The sequence below is a fragment of the Trichosurus vulpecula genome, chromosome 2, assembly GCF_011100635.1.
Source record: "Trichosurus vulpecula isolate mTriVul1 chromosome 2, mTriVul1.pri, whole genome shotgun sequence".
Taxonomy (NCBI): domain Eukaryota; kingdom Metazoa; phylum Chordata; class Mammalia; order Diprotodontia; family Phalangeridae; genus Trichosurus; species Trichosurus vulpecula.
This window is the reverse complement of record NC_050574.1, coordinates 425,453,518-425,473,408: the sequence shown is the minus strand read 5'-3', so window position 1 is coordinate 425,473,408 and position 19,891 is coordinate 425,453,518. Positions and strand designations below refer to the sequence as shown.

The following is a 19,891-nucleotide window of genomic DNA, read 5'->3' as shown; positions in this document are numbered from 1 at the left end:
CTTCTTGAATTACAGTATATGGGGAGGGGCACATTAAGGTTAGGGAATGAAGAGGCAGTCATTCCCAACTAGGGCACATAATTGTCTTGATGGACCTCATTTGCAGAAACTGTTACTCAACATTTCACCTCTTAGATTCATCACCATTTGAAACCATTGCTAAAGAAAGGAAGGAAGGAAGGAAGGAAGGAAGGAAGGAAGGGAGGGAGGAAGGGAGGGAGGAAGGGAGGAAGGGAGGAAGAGAGGGAGGGAGGGAGGGAGGAAAGAAGGAAGGAAGGAAGAAAGGAAGGAAGGAAGGAAAGAAGGAAGGAAGGAAGAGAGAGAGAGGGAAAAACCACTGCCACTACCACTGCTGTCCACAAAGATGATTTGTCCACAGTTATTTATCAGCTTCCCACAGCTATCCTGTGATCCTGGTCAATGTTAAAATATCCCTTCTTTCTTTTCTTTTTGTGGTTGTTTTGTTTCATCCTCTGTATGTGAATAGTTGAATAGTGTGTGAGTTTGTGACTGTTGGGAACTTCTAGTGTGGGAGCTCCCTCTAGCAACACCAATCACAACCAACCTGTGACTTAGTTGAGAAATTCTTGTTATTAACTTAGGCATATTGAAGTCCCTGGTAAAGTGAATCTGCTCATCTTTAGAGCTCTAGGGACCAATCTCATTAATTGCTTCCAGAATGTATGACAACTAGGCTACTTACCCAAGGATATATACTGGATAGCCCTAGACAACAGATCAGTCCTTCAGCTTCATATCCTATATAGCCATCCAACCCGGCCATCTTATTACCTGCCTGGTGACCCCCACTCCACTTTTCTAAAACAAAGCAAAACAAAACAAAACACCCATACTTCTTGAAGGCAAGGACTCTTCAAATGTGTGTATGTGTATTTGTATCCCCAGCACTTAGCACAATGGATGGCAAGTAGTTAGCTTAATTAATGCTTTTTTCATTCATTCATTCATTCATTCATTCAGTGACTTGCCCAAGGTCACATAGATAGGACACTTAGAGACTGGATTTGAACTCTAGACTTTCTGTATCTAAACCTAACACACTATCTACAATTCTATTCTCCTTATATTATATCTTCTTTGACTATCCAAAGCAGTAGAATGTGAGTTCCTTGAGGCCAAAGAATGTTTCTTTTTTTTTTAAATCTTTGCTTCCCCAATGGCAATGTTCCCCATTCACATCCAACTCTTCATGACCCCATTTGGGGTTTTTTTGGCAAAATTACTGGAGTAATTTGCCATCTCCTTCTCCAGCTCATTTTACAGAAACTAAGGCAAACAGGGTTAAGTGACTTCACCAAGATCACACAGCTAGTAAGTATCTGAGGCCAGATTTGAACTCAGGAAGATGAGTCTTGTTAACTTCAAGCCCAGAGCTCTATTCGCTACACCTCCTCAGTGGTGCCCCTTAGTAGAGCAGACACCCAATAAATGCTCGTTGAGTTAAAAATGAAACCCATCTTATAAATAAGTGGCTACTGATACATTGTAATTTCCTGAGTCAGGAAGACCACTCTAGCCATCCAAAATATCTTCCCTTTATTCCCCAGGCATGAAATTCCTTTAACAAATTCCTTCAACAAAAGGCAAAGTTGCTTTTTTTTTCCCTTCTACAATCTAAGATAAAGTTTAAACTGCAAATAAGATAAGGATAGGGACTGGATCTGTGATTCCGTTGCTACAGAGGATGCTCCAGTGAGGCACCTCCCTTTACCAGTGAAGAGGCAGCAGCTTCTTTGGAACTTATAATTTTAGAGAGGTGCCTAGAACCAAAAGGTTAAGAAAATTACCTGTGAATACATAGCCTATATGTGCCAGAAACAGAGCTTGAACCCCAATTTTCTTGGTTCCAAGGGCAGCTCACTTTCTAAATCAACTAGCATTTATTAAACACCTACTATATGCCAGGGACTTTTCTAAGCTCTAGGGGTACAGAGAAAGGCAAAACACAATTCCTGCTCTCAAGCAACTCACAATCTAATGGGGAAAACATCTATGCACAAAATTTATATATGCTTGTGTGTGTGTGAGTGTGTGTATGTGTGTATACACATGTATATATATATATACACACACACACACACACACACACACAGACACACACACACATACACATACTAAATTTGGGATAATATCAGAGGGAAGGCATTATGATTAAGGAGGACTGGAAAAGTCTTCTTACAGAAAGTGGAATCTAAGCAAAGACCTGAAGGACACCAAGGAAGCTAGAAGGCAGAGATGAAGAGAGAGAGTATTCCAGGTACGGGAGACAGCCAGTGACAATGCTTGGAGTTTTTTTTACACAAGGAACAGTAAAGAGACTATTGCCACTGGATTACACAGAACTGAGTGTGGGGAGGTAAACTGTAAGAAAACTGGAAGGTTGGGGAGTGGGGTGGGGAAGGTCATGAAGAGCTTTGAATGACAAGCAGAGGACTTTATATTTGATCCTGGAGGTAATGGGAAAATAATGGAGTTTATTGGTTGTGGAGGAAGAGGGGAATGTGACGTGGTCATACCTGTGCTTTAGGAAGATTACTTTGGCAGCTAAGCGAAGGATGGAATGAAGTACAAAGAGACTTGTGGCAGAAAGACCCATAAGGAGGCTTTTGCAATAGTCTAAGAATGAGATAATGAGGGTCTGCCCCAGAGTGGTTACAGTATTATAGAAGAAAAAGAAGCATGTTTGAGAGATCTTACAAAGGTAGAAATAACAGGACTTGACAATTGATTGGATATGGAGGGTAAGAGAAAGTGAAGAGTTGAGGATGTTATCTGGGTTGCGAACCTAAGTAATTGGGAAGATAGTGGTACCCTTCATAGTAATAGGGAGTTAGGATGAAAGGATAGTTTGGGGGAGAAGATAATGAGTTGGACTTAACATGGACATGTTGAGTTTAAGATGGCTATGGGATATTCAGTTCAAAATGTTTAATAGGCAGTGAAAGATTGGAGACTAGAGCTCAAGAGAGAGGTTAGGGCTGGACAAATATATCTGAGAATCATCTGCATAGAGATGATTATTTAAACCACGGGAGTTGATGAGATTACCAAGTGAAATCCTTTAGAAGGAAAAGAGAGCCTAGGACAGAGCTTTAGGAGACCTCCCCTCTGCCCCACTGCCACCTCCATTAGTGGACATGAACTAGATGAACATTCAGCAAAAGAGATAGAGCAGCAGTCAAACAGGTTGATGAAGAACCAGGAAAGAACAGTGTCACAAAAAAACTAGAGAGAAGAATATCAAGGAGAAGAGGCTGATTGACAGTATCAAAGGCTACAAAGAGGTCAAGAAGAATGAGAAATGGGAAATGGTCATTAGATTTGTCAATTAAGAAATCATTAATATCTTTGGAGAGAACAGTTTGAGTTAAATAATGATATCCGATACCAGACTGCAAAGAGAGTGAGGAAAGAAAGTGGAGGCACCTATGGTAGACAACCTTTTCAAAATGTTTGGCAGCAAAAGGGAGGAGGGGCATAGGACAATAGATCGAGTGAGGGGTTTTTTGAGGATGGGTAAGTCATAGGATATTTGTAGGAAGTAGGGAAATAACCAGTAGACAGAGAGCTATTGAAGTTAAGAAAGAGGTGGATGATATAAGGGATAATTCTGCTTGGAAAGATGAAATGGAATGAGGTCCCTTGTGCACGTAAAGAGGTTTGCATTAGCAATGAGAAGGGCTACCTCTTCTTGTGAAATAGGAGTGGAGGAAATAGTGGCAGAAGGAAGCTGAGTTTGGGGAGATGAGAAATAGGGGGAAGAGAAGATTCTCTACAAATGGTTCCAATTTCTTCTAGTAAAATATGAAGCAAGAGTCTCAGGTGAGAGGGTGGGAGTAAAAAGGATCTAAGAGTGGTCTGAGGATGAATGAGAAAGTTTAGAAGAGCTACTATGCTGACTGAGATAATGAATTGATGAAGGTCGTGAAAACACCAGCAAAGAATGTCCAGTTGACATAATAAACTTGTAGTGGACCAGTCAGCACAGTTTCATGATTTTCTCCAGCTTCAATCAGCAACACGTGAGTAGGAACAAACCAGTAAATGACGGGAGTAATCAAAGGTTAGGTCAGGGCAAGATTTCTTGTAGGATAAAGGGGCAAAGAACTGGAGAGGAGACAGTGTCATGACTCTAGACTAGAAATACACCTCGGGAAAAGTAATCCCCACTCACTTAGTAAAGTACAATTAACAGATAGTCAAATGCTTTCCTTAGAACAGGTTTTGATATGAGAAGAGACTATAAAGGCATTGGAGTGCCTAAAATGGAAACTGCTCCAGGGGAGGCAGAAGACAAGAACACAGCGGAATGAGAGCACTTTTTGAACACGTATTCACTGAGGCAGTTCAAATCTCTCACACACCAGTCAATTTTTGGTAGTCTTTGTCTTTATTATCAGTTCAAATTGCTACTGTGCTATAATAGCTGCCTATCAGTCAGGCAAGTATGAATCCATAAACCAGATGAGCACACTCTACCCTGTGCACTGACTTTCCTCGTCATGGTATGGAAGATAGATTGTCTCCTGGCTTCCTCTTCCCAAAAGTCTCAATGACAAGTTTTTTTTAAAAAAATCACCAAACTGGGGAATTCTGGAAAAGACACTGTTCCATCATTTCTGGTGTCTCACATGTCACATTGTCAGAAGGGGGCAGGAGCTGAAAGTTTATATATCAATAAAAATGTTTAGGGACAGCCCTATTCTCAGTTCCCTTAAATGTTTAACTAAACTCTAGTACCTAGCACAGTGTTATATACACAATTTGGTGTTTAATTAATGCAGAATCTCTTTGTCCTATTGATTTGCCAAACCCCACCCTGGATGACTCACACCCTTCCACCTGCTCTCCTATTCACCGAATTGTACTGAACTGAAGGAAGTTACAAAACAATGCTGCCTGGGTCCACTATAAATTTGTTATCTAATCTTAAGGGGGCCCTCCCTGTAGCAAGGCAATCCTTTTATTTCTCCCTAGTTGATTCTCTGTCCCTCACTATAGAAATTGTTCCAAAAATTCTTCTGTCTCCTCAAGCTTTCCATAACATCTCCTCTACCTAACCTCTCAGCTGAGGACCTCACCTCATACTTTCACCAAAAAAAAAATTGAGACTATTTGTCTTGAGTGCCTTCCCTTCCCTAGTTCCTTATCTCATATTCCACCTATATCACTTCCTATTAAGTCCTTATTCATTCCAAGTTCTGATAAGAAAAAAGTGTTCCTTCTTCTTATCAAAGCCAACTCCTATACATGAACCACAATCCCATCTCCTCCTATCACCAGCTGATTGTCCCCATGATCATCCTCTCTGTCTCTGTCTCAGTCTGTGTCTCTCTGTCTCTCTCTTTGTCTGTCTCTGTCTGTGTGTGTGTCTCATCTTCAACCTCTTCCTAACTTTCCCATTACACAAAAGGCACCACCATCCTTCTGGCCACTGAGGTTCACAACCTTAGTGAGCTCCTGGAGTACTCATTCCCATTCATCCCCCATATCCAATCAATAGATATCTCTTGTATCCATCCCCATCTCATTACTCACACAGTCACCATTTCATACCCTCATTACCTCTTGCCTGTACTATTGCAATAGCCTCCTAACTAGTCTCATTGCCCCAAGTGTCTCCACATCCCAATCCATCCATTGCACAATGGATGGTTATTTTCCCAAAGCTTAGATCCTACTATATTTCTTTCTTACCGAATAAATTCCAGTGGCCCCTCATAACCTCTAGGATCATATATTAATTCCTCTACTTGACATCTAAATAGCTTTACAACCTGACCACCTTTTTTCCAGGCTTCTTACACTTTTCTTTCCTCCACATACTATATGGTCCAGCCAGATTGGCCTTTAATTGCTGTACCTCACCTTCAATGCTACATTTCCTTTCTCTGTGCCTTTTAACTTGTTTTCCTGCATTCTTGGAATATTCCCCCTCCTCATCTTCAATTCTTAGAATCCCAAATTTCTGTCAAGATTCAGCTCAATTGCTTCCTTCTCTAGGAAACCTTCCCATCCTCCCCCTAGGACTACCTCATTATCTCCTCTGCATGTGTCTTATATATTCCTATTAAAATATATTTTTCCTCCTATTAGAATGTAAGCTTCTTGAGGGTAGGGTAGTTAGTGATGGAGCCAGGGTTTGAAATGAGGGTCTCTGATTCCAAAAATAGCCCTTTCTAATGCACCAAACTGTCCCACAACAAGTACCAGAAGAGAATTTAAATTGAGGTTCCCTCCTGTTCCAAAGATTGTGCTCTTTCCACTACACCATTTTCAATTTGGCTAGAGAATGGCTACTGTGGGAAAATGGAAAGGTAATTTTTCACTAAGAATAGCCAAGCACTAGTAAAAATCTGCTGCATTCTTTATTAGTTCTTAAGGTAGTGTCAACTCTGGTAACAAATGACCAAAGTGTAGCAGAGGTTTTGCAACCACTGTTAACTCCAAAAATACCAAAGAGCTCACACAGGTTAAAAGCAGAAAGCTTTCTTTATTCCATTAGGGGGGTCGAGAAATTAAACACATGTCAGGACCTCCTCTAGTAGGAGACCTGAGGCAGTGGGGCTAAACCTTGATTTATATATTTGTGGCTAGATTAAGAATCAAACAGTGTAGTGTAGCAACAGTGGTGAGGCACAACAGCAGCAGTGAAGCAAAGTTATCTGGCGACAAAAAGTCCATTCACAACAGGCCTTCATGTCTAGATTTGTGATTTAATTGCAGCAGTGTTCATCCAGAGGGTGAGCGCAAAGGATTGTTGCTATGCCAAGCTCAGGGCACAGCTTGCTTGCTGGGCCTTAGCTCTGGAAAAGAGAGTGTCTCCTAATAGTAAAAAGAGAGAAGTAAAAAGAGAAGGGTGGTCTTAGATCCTTTCAGTAGTTTATTAAGCTAAAGGCAAACTGCCCAAATGATACCAAACAATAACTTTAACTTCAGTCCCATTGTCTAATCACATGTTTTCAGCCCATCCTTTTAAATTTGTTACTGAATTCTGCTCCCAGGTCACCTAATTCAGACCTTCAACCTTAAATTATATCCAGAAATCCATCATATGTCTCTGGATTGATTTTCAGGTTACTTTGGACACTCAAGCTCCTGAAAATAGTATTGGTATTATTACCCTCCCCACCCTGTTGTTGGACAATTTATCAGCTGAAGAGGCAGAGATAGCATCCCGAATCCAGTTCAACTTTTTCGAGACACCTACATTATTTCAGGTAAGGTTTCTGCTAGTTTCGTCTATTTCCCTTCTTCCATTTCAAATATCCCTAAATTCACTGCAAATAAAATGACTTCATTAAAAAAGATACTATGGATATAATTTGTGTTCATTTCTCAATTGATTTCCTTTTAAAGCTTCTAAGTAAGTGAAACTTTTTTGAGATTGTTTAATATAATTTTTAATATGGAGGTGTAGCTAGCCTCTTGTGATGAAAGGAGCTCCAAACTGTAAAACAGAAAATCTGGGATTTGGTTCCAACTCTACTACTATGACTTTGAGTAACTCCCTCGCATTTGGGCCTTGATTTCTTCCCCTAAAAAGTGAGGGAGCTGGCCATGGTGTCAAACTCAGAGAGAAACAACAGCCCCTAAATCCTAGATAAGGATCCCTGCAGGCCACTTATTGACCTAGAAAACCACATTATCTGTGTGCTATTGTATTTTTTCTTTTATTAAATATTTCCCACTTATATTTTAATTTGGTTCAGACTCACTCTGGAATGTTGCTGCCATGGGTGGCCCAATAATATCTAAGGACTTTTGAAGCTCTAATATTCTGTAAACCTAATGATTTTTCCCTGTGATCACTTTATGACTTTGTTGGTGTTTCAGGATCCCTCACTGGAGAATCTCTCTCTGATAAGCTATGTTATATCTTCAAGCGTCACTAATCTAACAATCAGGGACTTGACAGAAAATGTGACTGTCATGCTACAGAATACAAGTCCTAACCAGGTAAGCCATTCATGACCATTTTTTTATGATGACCATTCTTATTAGTATGCTTAACCTAGGAAGATGTCATAGCTCTATCAAAGAGTGACAGAACTTCAATTCATCCAGGGTGCTAGTCAGAATAGTGTGTGAAACACTTTCGCTCCACCATCATTTTTTCATTCATTAATTCATTCAAGAAATATTTATCAAGTGCCTGGACTCTGTCCCAGGAACCACTATAGGCTGTGATAGGAGATGAGATTTTGCCTTATCTTTCCTGAAATCAGGCCTCCACATAACTTCAGGGACACCATTTCCAAATCCATGCTTATAATTCCATCTCTTAGCCATCACCCTTGTCATGTGTTGTCTTCCCCCCCTCCTCCATTTAAATACAAACTTCTTAAAGGAGCTCAGCACAGTGCCTGACAATAGTAAGTGATTAAATAATGTTCTATGTATCCTCTCTCTCCTCCCCTCTCCTTTCCTCTCCCTTCCTTCCATCCCCTGCCCTCCCCTGCCTTATCCTCCCCTTTTCTTTTCTCCTTTCTCTCTCTCTCTCTCTCTCTCTCTCTCTCTCTCTCTCTCTCTCTCTCCCTCTTTCCTTCCTTCCCTTCCTCCCCTCCCTCCACTATGCTCAAAATTGGGAGAAAAAAAAGGGTTTACTGTCTAGTAGAGGTCATATACAATGTACATAAACACACAAACTTAAATACAATAAGTGCCTGTAACAATAAGGCAACAAACACAACATCAATGATAATCGTGAATATGCTTATGTAGTTCTGTATCACAAGATATGAGAGCCTCTCCATAAAGAAGGTAAAAGAAGTACAACATTTATTCAGACACCAGAAAACCAAATCCCATAACCAAATGTTCAGCTCCCACAGCCAGTCAGCCCACTTTATCATAACAGCAAGGAACTTAAAACACCATATCACAACATGGAGCCTCGCAATCCCAAAACTTCTCTGACCCCCTGCTGGGGTCTTCCCCAAAACAAATTCACAGTACAGCTAAGTCAGCCTGTTCAGTTCTAACAATCACGAGGGCGGCCATTAGCAGCCAGAACTGCTCTCTCTTTCTGCATTTTCTGTGATATAACTTCGTTTTCCTGTCAGGAAGCTCCTCCCACCACATGTAACTTAAGCATCCTGTGACATAAGCAGGTCACATGGTCTATTAATGGGTGGGAAAGATCTTCAAATCCAAATTGCTACTACAGCGCCTAAGAGCAATATTGCACAAAGTACTAGGAGATCAAATGAAGGTGAAATCAGTTCTAGCTTGGGGGAATAAGAGAACAAGGGAGCTTAACAATTCTGAGGTCCATTTGCTTCTAGATACAAAACTTAGATGGTAACTCTCCCTCTAAAAATCAGGCATGAGAAGAATGAGAAAGTGTAAAACACATATGCCTTTTCCGTAAATTACTTGCTTCCCAACTTCCCAACTTTTTTATGTCTTATTTCTCCCTTTCAGGATAACTTAACTGTAAAATGTGCATTCTGGGACCTGAGCAAAAATGGTAGGTTTTGCTATTATCCTTTTCCCTGCCTTAGCTCACACACATCCACTGGTCTCATTGATGGGATATGTATTGTCTCCAACGCTCACAGGTGGCAGAGGGGGTTGGTCTTCTGAGGGCTGCACAGTGAAAGACAAGAGAATGAATGAAACAGTTTGCTCTTGCAACCACCTTACAAGCTTTGGAGTTCTGCTGGTAATGTAACAATTTAAAGGAACCTCAGATTTAAAGGCTAACTGCTATTAAATGTATTGAAACCATCTTGTGATATCTACCAAATAAAATGTCTTCATGAACATAGCTGAATGTGTTAGAATGGGTAGTTTTTTTTGAGCTAATGAAAATACAGGAGCATGGAATGCCAGTCTATTTTTATTATTACAAGTTTGTACCTCCATAAACATAATGTCTGTGTAGCTTATATATGCACATATAAGGCTAGTATTTACATTGTGCTTTAAGATCTGTAAAGAACCTTTGCTAGTATTATCTCATTTGATCCTCACAACAACTTTGTGAAGTATATGATAGTATCTTCCTCATTTTACAGATGAGAAAACTGAGGTAGACAGAAGTTAAAATGACTTGCTCAGGGTCACACAGCTAGTAATTGTCTGAGGTTCAATTTGAACTCATATCTTCTTTGCTCTATTTCTATCCACTGTACCCACAAATAAATTTCTGAAAATAGCTAAGAACATCATAAAAATACTAAATTTAGACATAATAATCATTAGGAAATGTAGAACCATCTTTTATTTCATCATGAATATTTGGTAGAGGCACCTAGGTATATAACGAATAGAGTGCTGGACTTAGAATCAAGAAGAGCTAAGTTCAAATCCTGCCTCACACACTTAATAGATATGGAACTTTGGGCAAATCACTTACCTTTTCTCAGCCTTAGTTTCGTCATCTATAACATGGAGATAATAGCAGAGAGTTATTCAGAGGATCAAAATAATACAATATCTACAGTATTTTCTAAACTTAAAAGCACTATATAAAAGTTATTTTTAAAGAGAATATGTAGTAAAGATAATTTCTACTTTTTAGGACTTGTCCAGAACACCCTTACCACCTATCCAGATGCTGATTCTTACATTCATCACCTATATTGGCTGTGGCTTGTCTGCAATTTTCCTTTCAGTTACCCTGGTAACCTACATAGCCTTTGAGTGAGTATTTTCCCTGTTAAACTGGAATCGTGGCCATCATTATCTGACCAAGCTATTACTGACACCCTTAAAATGCATTAATTATCTCTCTGTTATGATGCCATGCTAGGTACCATGTAAAGACAGTTCAGTGAGTACTTAAATGCTCCACTGAATCTAAGAGCTCATCAGTTAGAATATTTCTTCCACTGATGCACATTTCAGTTACCCTCTCTTATCTATCCATCCAAAGTGACCATTGTCTATGTCCTCCTATGAGTTTGCCATAGGGGATCCACCCAAAGAACTGGAGGTCTTCTTCATTTTCTTCTCCTGCAGACTTAAAATCTAAGAGGAATAGTAGTGATGTAGAGAGTTACTAAAAATACATATTGAATTAAGCTAAGAATTTTTGTTAAGTGGGAAAAAATGGAAAAATGTGTGTTGTGCCATAGTACAGATTAATGAATTCAGAAGTCATTGAATGACCCATTCCAGAGAATGTTGGAACAATGTCAGCCTAGATGGAGAGCTCTTGTAAGAGTGCTCAGGATAAAGGCATAGAAAGATGACTTTCTTAACCAATTTGTAGGTGATACAAAGCTAAAAGGGATAACTCATATTGAATAACAGAATCAGAATGCAAAATTATCTTGAAAGGATAACATGGCAGAAGGAGTCAGATGAAATTCATTAGGGATATAAGCAAATTTCTGCACTTATATTAAAATCATCGTTGTGAAAGGGGAAATCAGTTTTTGTAAATAAATAAATAGATAGGTAAAATAAATGAATAAAAGAAAAAGACCTGAAGACTTTAGTGGATCTCATCCTCCACATAAGCTAAGAGTTAAACAGGGCAACTAGAAACAAAACAAAACAAAACAATGAATACAAATGTTAGGTTATACCAATATCTTATAAAATATCAATATCAATAATGTATCAATATATTAATATCTTATGATATAGTAATAATATAATTATAACTGTATCATAATAATATAATTGTAAATAATGTCGATAATATATTAATATCACGATCAGAATAAGGGAGTTGATAATCCCAACATATTCTGTCTTTGTCAGACTATATCCAGAATACTGGGCTCTGCACTAGCTGCTGCATTTTAGTAAAGACACTGAACATCTGCAACACATCTGAAAGTTGTTTACCAGGAGGATGAAGGGACTTTAAAGCATGCCATACAAGGATGAATTGGTAGATCTAAGAATTTTTAGATTGGAGAAGCTCTAGAGAACTTACAACATTTTGCTTGGATCCATTCGGCAGAGAAATAGTTAATGGGTGAAAGTAATAGGGATCTTTGACATCTCTTTCAACTCTAAGATTATTTGATGAAAAGAATTAAGTGGATTTAGCAGAAGGCTATGTTAAGTATCTGGAAAATTACATCTCAGGGGCTATATACAGTGCCATTTTTCTAGTTGGTTGAAGATTTCTTAAAATAGATACAGGGCTTCAGGAATAATAGGAAGGAAAGAGCTTAGTATGCCAGGACAGCAAATTTAGTAAAATAGGTAGCATCTTTGGTAGATTTCTAGGAAAAAAAAGCAACTCTGCTTTGCTTTGCTTTACCATCTTCAGTCATTTTTCAGTCATGTTCAACTTTTTGTGACCCCATTTGGGGTTTTCTTGGCAGAGATACTGGAATGGTTTGCCATTCCTTTCTCCAGCTCATTTTACAGATGAGGAAATTGAGGCAAACAGTGTTAAGTGACTTGTCCAAGGCCACACAGCTAGCAAGCATCTGAGGCCAGATTTGAACTGAGGAAGATAAGTCTTCCTGATTTCAGCAGGCAGTCTAGCCATTGCAGCACCTAGCTGTCCTTTGCCATCTTTATCTTATTCATAATTCTTCTTGGAGAACTTACAGATGACTCCCTGCTTAGAGTTCTATTGGAGAAGAGCAAAGTAGGCAGTATTGGAATATTAGAGATAGCAACTGGACCTCTGATTTCATTCACTATATCAGTGCAGATTGGCGTCTTCTCAGCTACTTAGGCTTAGAGGATTGTCCAGAACACTGAGAGGTTAAGCCCTCAGTCAAATAGTCAATGTGTATCAGGAGCAAGACTTTGACCTAGGTCTTCCTCGCTTCAAGGCCAGTTCTCTAACCACCATGCCAAAGTTCCTCTAGTTGTAATATTAACTAAATATAAATCCTATTAATTGGATTCTGGATACTTACTAGGAAATTAATAAAAACTAATTTCCATTTCTACTCTTAGATTGGAAAATCTGGACACCAGAATGGGAATATAGACCTGCCAGTGGATCCTTGGAAAAATTCTCAGGCTAATTTGCCAATAAGCTATTCATTACCTGGAATGACTTAATCAGAGCTACTTTTCCAAGCACAAAATTTTTTATGTAACAAATTAGATTGTATTGCTGATTTAAAGGAAATGTTTTTACTATACCTGTCGCCTTTAGTTATATTCTTTTTTTATTTTTTATCTAGTTATATTCTAAAGTTACTTTTTTACATATTTATGTTAAGCAACAACATGACATAGCAGAATCTCAGACCAGGAAAGAACCTCAGAGACTACATAATCCAATCACTTTTGACCAACAAAATCTCCTGAACAATCCTTCTGATAAATGGTCATCCGGGACCCAGTTTGGGGGTGACCCACCATTTTATGAGGTAGCCCATCTCACTTTTGGATGACTTTAATTGTCAAATGACTATTATAAGATTCTAAAGTCCTTTAGTACGTGTTGTAGCAAAGTGGGAAGAGGAGTAGATTTCTAATCAGACCACGTATTCAAACCTCTGCTCTAACATCAGGCACATGTACAACTTTAGACAAGTCACAACCTTTCTCTGGGTCTCAGTTTTTCCATTTATAAAATCAGGAGTTATCTGATAGAGTTAGAGTAGAGTATTTCTAAGGAGTCTCACAGCTCTAAATCCTATGATTCTATGGTGACAGAAGTCTGTTGGTGAAACATGGGAAACAGATGTTGGTGAGACATGGGAAATAGATGTTACACACACACACACACACACACACACACAAACATACACAAAACCATATCATAAAGAAAAGGCAGTCTATGTAATATCTAATTATTTGTATTACATATTATATATTATTATATATGTATACAAAATTATATATTGTACCTGTATCATACTGTGTAATATGTTATATATATTATATATTACATATATAGTTTACATATCTATATAATTACATATATTGTTTTAATTGCATATGTCTAATGCAGTAGGAAAAACATAAGCTTTAGGAGTCAGAAGATCTGAGTTTGAATCCTGGACTATTTACTTTACTGTGGGGTGACTCTGGGCAAGACGCTTCAAGCATCTGGGACTTCTTTCTTCTCTATAAAGTTAAGGGGATTGATCTATACCTGAGTAGTAAGAACCTGAGTTCTTAACCTGGAGTCCATGAATTTGTTTTTTAAATATTTTAATAGCTGTCCTTTATTATCATTGGTTTCCTTTGGATCCCTATGTCTCTTTATGCTTTTATAAACATTATGCCAAGGGGTCCTTTAGGTTTCCCCAGCCTGTGAAAGGGGTACATGACACACAAAAAAGACTAAGACCCCTGGATTACCTTATCTCTAAGGCCCCATGCAGCTCTAAGTCTGGTGACTTCTTATTAAAAGCCTGTTCGAAGTGATCTTCCCCAGGCTCTACCAAACTAACTTAGCTGATAGGATAACACATGCCAAAGACTGAATTCCTGCATCCATAAGAAGCCTCTTCATTGTCTCTTAATTCTTTTTATTTTGAGCCATAGAGAGGTTTCCTTCCCTCTACATGAACAGAATGATACTGAGCCTTCAAAGAGAACATGACACATGACTTGAGTATCCACACCAGGGTTTGCTGACAGATATCATGACATTTTTCTCTTTCTTTTTCAGGAAAATCCGGAGGGACTACCCTTCCAAAATCCTCATCCAGTTGTGTGCTGCCTTACTCCTCCTGAATCTTGTGTTTCTCCTGGACTCATGGATTGCATTGTACAACATTCGAGGCCTCTGTATCTCTGTGGCAGTATTTCTTCATTATTTCCTGTTGGTTTCATTCACCTGGATGGGCCTAGAAGCTTTCCATATGTACCTGGCTCTTGTCAAAGTGTTTAATACCTATATCCGGAAGTATATCCTCAAGTTCTGCATTGTGGGTTGGGGTATGTATGATTTTCGTTGCAAGATCCCCAGAGGTGATACAGTAGATAGATTGCTGGACCTGGAGTCAGAAAGATCTGAGTTCAAATCCTTCCTCACACACATTCTAGTTGTATGAACTGGCCAAGTCACTGAACTACCTCGGTTTCCTCATCTTAAAATGAAGCCAATACTAGCACCTAGCTCCCAATTTTCCGGAGAGAATAAGAAAATAAGGTTTGTAAAGTGCTTTGCAACCTTTAAAGCACTAAATGACTGCTAATCATCACATTTTATTGGTCAGGTAAAAGTAACAACAAATGGCTGCATATTTTGCTTATTTCCACCAAACTCCTTAGTTCTTAGTATGTGGTTAGTCTCCTGAAGGACAACCATATGCCACCTCTTTCAAGAATTTTATTTCATATTATTCATTACATATTATTTATTTTTTACATATAAATTTTATATATAAATTTTTATATATAAATAATTATATTATGTATTACATATATTTATAACACATTATTTCAGGATTGGCTATGACCATAACTATGTGGTTGTTATTTAAAGAATGGTGCTTTTGAAGCCAAGCTCAAATGCAAATCCTGTAAGGTCTGGCAGCCTTCGCTTTGAACTCTGGTCTCTCAATCACAAATTTTATATAAATTCATAGTATATAATACATATGCATATATTTCATATATATGTATATATTACATACATGTGTGCACAGAATTTTTCAAACTCTAATTGCTGGCTATTATTACTATTGTTATTATTCATGGGGACATAGGGTGTGCTCATAGAATACTAGCACCTCTGGTACGAGGCTCTGACAAACCTTTTTCAGAGCATTTTCCACCTTTGGTATCCACTTGATTCACCCAACTCTCACCCGTAGCTCCAAGGAGCTGTAGCATGCTCACTGGCTGTACCCCAGTAAACAGTTTCAGCAGACGGGCTAAACCAAGTTGAGGGTAAGTGAGGGTAAGTTGAGGGAAGTGTCTACTGCAAGCGTGTGAAGCCTTCCCCCAGCAGGATGGGTGGTTGAGAACAATTTGTTCCAAAGGCCACGAAGGTGGCTGATAAAGCACTTAGAACTTGGTTAGACATAGAGGATGCCAAGGTCATCCACTGCATTCCGAGTTATCACCACTCGCCTTGACTTTTGTCTTGCCACTGGACTCAGATGACTCTGGAAGACATAGTAAGGCAGATGACTTCATATGGCTCTGCCTCACTTAAATCCAACTTATGCGCAAATCAAAAGACATCACCCATACCATTTTACCATTTTTACTTATCTCAGAGTCCTGTGGTGACAAGCAAGTGATGAAGCAGGAGGTGCAGATACAGTGGGAGCTGTAGTCACAACCCTGTACTCAGGTGGCCCAGATCATAGGGTTCTCTTCTCACTGTACTGAAGCAGCAGTGGGATTCAGCAGCCCCCTGCGTTTCTGAGCAGCATTTTTGAAGGACTGCACTGCTCACCTCCTGGTGTGAGGAAGGAGCTAGAAAAGGTGCCCCAAAATTTTCTGCTTCACCCAACCTTAGCCTGGTTACTGCAACAGGAGGGGATCTCACCCTGCAGTCAAAGCACAAAAAATGTACAAAAACTTTTCCAAAGATGATTCCACTCAGTACATGGACTGTGTGCACATTTATGGACAATGGGAAATCTAGTAGACCTGCCTGAAAGACAAAAGTCTCTTGAAAAAGAACTCAGTAGGTATCATGTCTAAATAGTAGCACTGAGCGAAACAAGGATGGCAAATGAAGGCCAGCTTTTTGAAGTTGGAGCTGGATACACATTTTTCTTGAGTGGCCAGTCATGGGAAGTACTGTGTAATCAAAACTAATCTAGTCAACAAGCTTGTATGCCTCCCAAAAGCAGTGGATGACAGGCTCATGATAATGTGATTGCCACTTGCAAGAAAGGACAAAGCTATCATATCAGTGTGTATGCTCCCACCATGATCAACCCTGATGAGGTCAAAGAAAAATTTTATGAATACCTGGAGACCCTCATCATCAATGTGCCAAAAGAGGACAAGCATACAATTCTGAGTAACTTTAATGCTAGAGTAGGCTCAGATTACCAAATATGGCAGGGAGTCTTAGGAGGAATAGTCAGAAACAGCAACAGCAATGGTCACTTACCACTGAAAATTTCTGCATTTCATGACTTTCTCATTACCAACACCGTCTTCTGTTTGCATAAACACAATAAAACTTCATGGACGCACCTTCAAAGCAAACATTAGCATTTAATAGACAATGTCATTGTAAGAAGAGACAGAATGTAAGAGTGACGAAGGTAACTTGTGGTACAGAGTACTAGATAGATCATAGACTTATCCTCTCCAAACTAAATATTCACATTCATCAAAAGTGGATCCCCCAAGAAAGATGACTACCAAAAGACTTAATGTCAACAAATTAGAGTGCTTCTCTAAGTGGGAACAGTTCATTGCTAACCTGGAGGGAAAGCTGAGCCAACACACAATTGGCAACAGTGGAACAGAAAAGGAGGGGGTAGCTTTCAGAGATTTGGTGTACAGCACTGCCTTTACTCATCTGGGCCAGAACACTCACAAACATAAAAATTGATTTGATGAAAATTATGGGGAAATTCAGAAGTTGCCAAATGAAAAACAAGAACTCCATAGGGTTTACCAACAGGATGCTGTCCCCCAGGAGTTCAAGGATGCCTCCATTATCCATTTCTATAAAGTTAAAGGAAATAGGTTGTCCTGTGACAATCATGGGGTGGGGGGGGGTCTCTCTCTTTGTCATTGCTGGCAAGATTCTTGCCAGAGTCCTCCTTAATAGGCTGATCTTTCACCTGTTAGACTGTCATCTACCTGAAAGCCAGTGTGACTCCAAAAAAGGCCAAGGAGTGATGGATTATAGTGTTTGCTGCCCAACAACCCCAGGAGAAATTCCAGCAGAAAAGAGGTCTGTACACAATGTCTGTTGGTCTGACCAAGGCCTTTGATATTTTCAGTCATGAAGGCTTATGGAAAATCATGGCAAAATTTGGTTGCCCAGAGATGTTCATCAGTATTGTACATCAGTTTCATGACAGCATGCTTGCACAGGTTCTAGATAATGGATGATGCTCTCGTGCTTTCCCAATCACCAATGGAGTGAAGCAAGGCTCTGTGCTTGCTCCCATGCTTTTTAGTATGATGATTTCAGTAATGTCGTCAGATACCTTCAATGAAGATGAAAACTATATCAAGGTCAGCCACACTGACACTAAATTATTTAACTTGAAAAGGCTACAAGGCAAGACTAAAGTGAGGAGAGAGTTGGTGCATGCTCTTTTGTCCATAGATGACTGTACACTCAGCCTCTGAGACTGAGATGCAACAAAGTATGGATCGATTCTCTGCCGTTTGTGTTAATTTTGGCCTAACAACACCAAGAAAACATGGGTTCTCCACTAGCCAGCACCACACCATTCATACATGGAATCCTTAGTTACAGCAAATGGAGAAATATTGAATGTTGTGAATAAGGTCACTTACCTTGGCAGTATACATTCCAGAAATGTACACATATATCATGAGGTTGATGTATGCATTTCCAGAGCTAGCTCAGTGTCTGGGACACTCTGAAATAAAGTGTGGAAGAGAAGAGGTAGTAGGTTGCCTACAAAACTGAAGGTCTACAGAACTGTTGTGCTGACCTCATAGTCGTATGCCTGTGCCCACAACAGGAAACCGAATCACTTCCATTTGAATTGTCTTAGGAAGATCCTGAAGATGACCTGTTAAGATAAGGTGCTTTCTTGGGCTAAAATGCAAGCCATCCAAACCCTACTGCAGAGAGCACAACTCCAATGGGCTAACCACATTGTTTGAATGTCAAACATAGGTTTCCTAAAAGACTATTTTACAGAGAACTCACACAAAGCAAGCACTCATCTGAAGGTCAGAAAAAGTGATACGAGGACAATCTGAAGGTCTCTCTGAAGAACTTTGGAATCAATTGCATGACATGAGACACACAGGCAAAGGAATGCCCAGCATGACATGCCGATATCAAAGAAGGTGCTGTGCTCTATGAGCAAAGCAGAATTTCAGTAGCTCAAAAGAAATGTGAGATGCACAAATTTAGAGAAATCACTCCAAATGTTCATGCGGACTATTTGTGCCTAATCTGTGAATAGAGTATTTCATATTGGTAATTCATACTGGTCTGATCAGCCACAGTCGGACACACTGTACCTTGACTCCAACATAATGATATCATTTTGGTCCTCTTCGAGAACGAAGGACACAAACCAACCAACCAGCTATTATTCATGAATGATCCAAAAGTGTCTGATATGCAAAAAGCATCACTAACTAGAAAATCATCTCTAAGTATGTATAGTACCTATAATTGAAAAGAAATTCTGACATCTTTTTGTACCATGACCCACCCAGGCTATCTCCTTAAGAGATGGTCAACTTCAGTTTGGACACCTCCAGGAATTAGAATTCAAAACCTAATGAAACAATCCTTCCATTTTCAAATACACCTAATTAAGAGAACAAGTTCTTTGCTATATTGAACTAAAATCTTCCTCCCTAGAACTTTTACTCATTACAAAAAAGATCCATACAACAAAGATCTTAAGATTACCAATGACGATGGTGGTATGGTTACTGATCTAGAACAAACATTCAAGAGAATGAAGTCAAGTGGGCCTTAGGAAGATTGCTAACAATAAGTCTAGTAAAGATGATAGAATTCCAACGGAGCTATTTAAAATCTTAAAAATTGATGCTGTTAAAGTGTTGCACTTAATATGCCAGCAAATTTTGAAAACTCAACAGTGGCCATTGGATTGGAAAAAAATCAGTTTATGTCCCAATCATAAAGAAGGGCAATGGCAAAGAACGTTCAAATTACTGAATTATTGCACTCATTTTACATGCCAGCAAGGTTATGATTAATATTCTGCCATCTAGGTTTTGGCAATATGTGAACTGAGAATTACTAGAAGAGCAGGCTGGTTTTCAAAGAGGTAGATGAGCTAGAGGCCAAATTTCAAACATTACTGGCTTATGG

General features: G+C 39.2%; 1 protein-coding gene across 1 annotated transcript in view; it reads left to right on the top strand.

Moving 5' to 3' along the window:
• ADGRG2 (adhesion G protein-coupled receptor G2) overlaps window positions 1-19,891 on the top strand; it is a 106,582-nt gene that overhangs the window by 73,611 nt on the left and 13,080 nt on the right. The window contains 6 exon segments of the mRNA XM_036745032.1: window positions 7,098-7,241; window positions 7,858-7,980; window positions 9,448-9,493; window positions 9,585-9,688; window positions 10,550-10,671; window positions 14,579-14,847. Coding sequence (XP_036600927.1) covers window positions 7,098-7,241; window positions 7,858-7,980; window positions 9,448-9,493; window positions 9,585-9,688; window positions 10,550-10,671; window positions 14,579-14,847 — 808 coding nt within the window.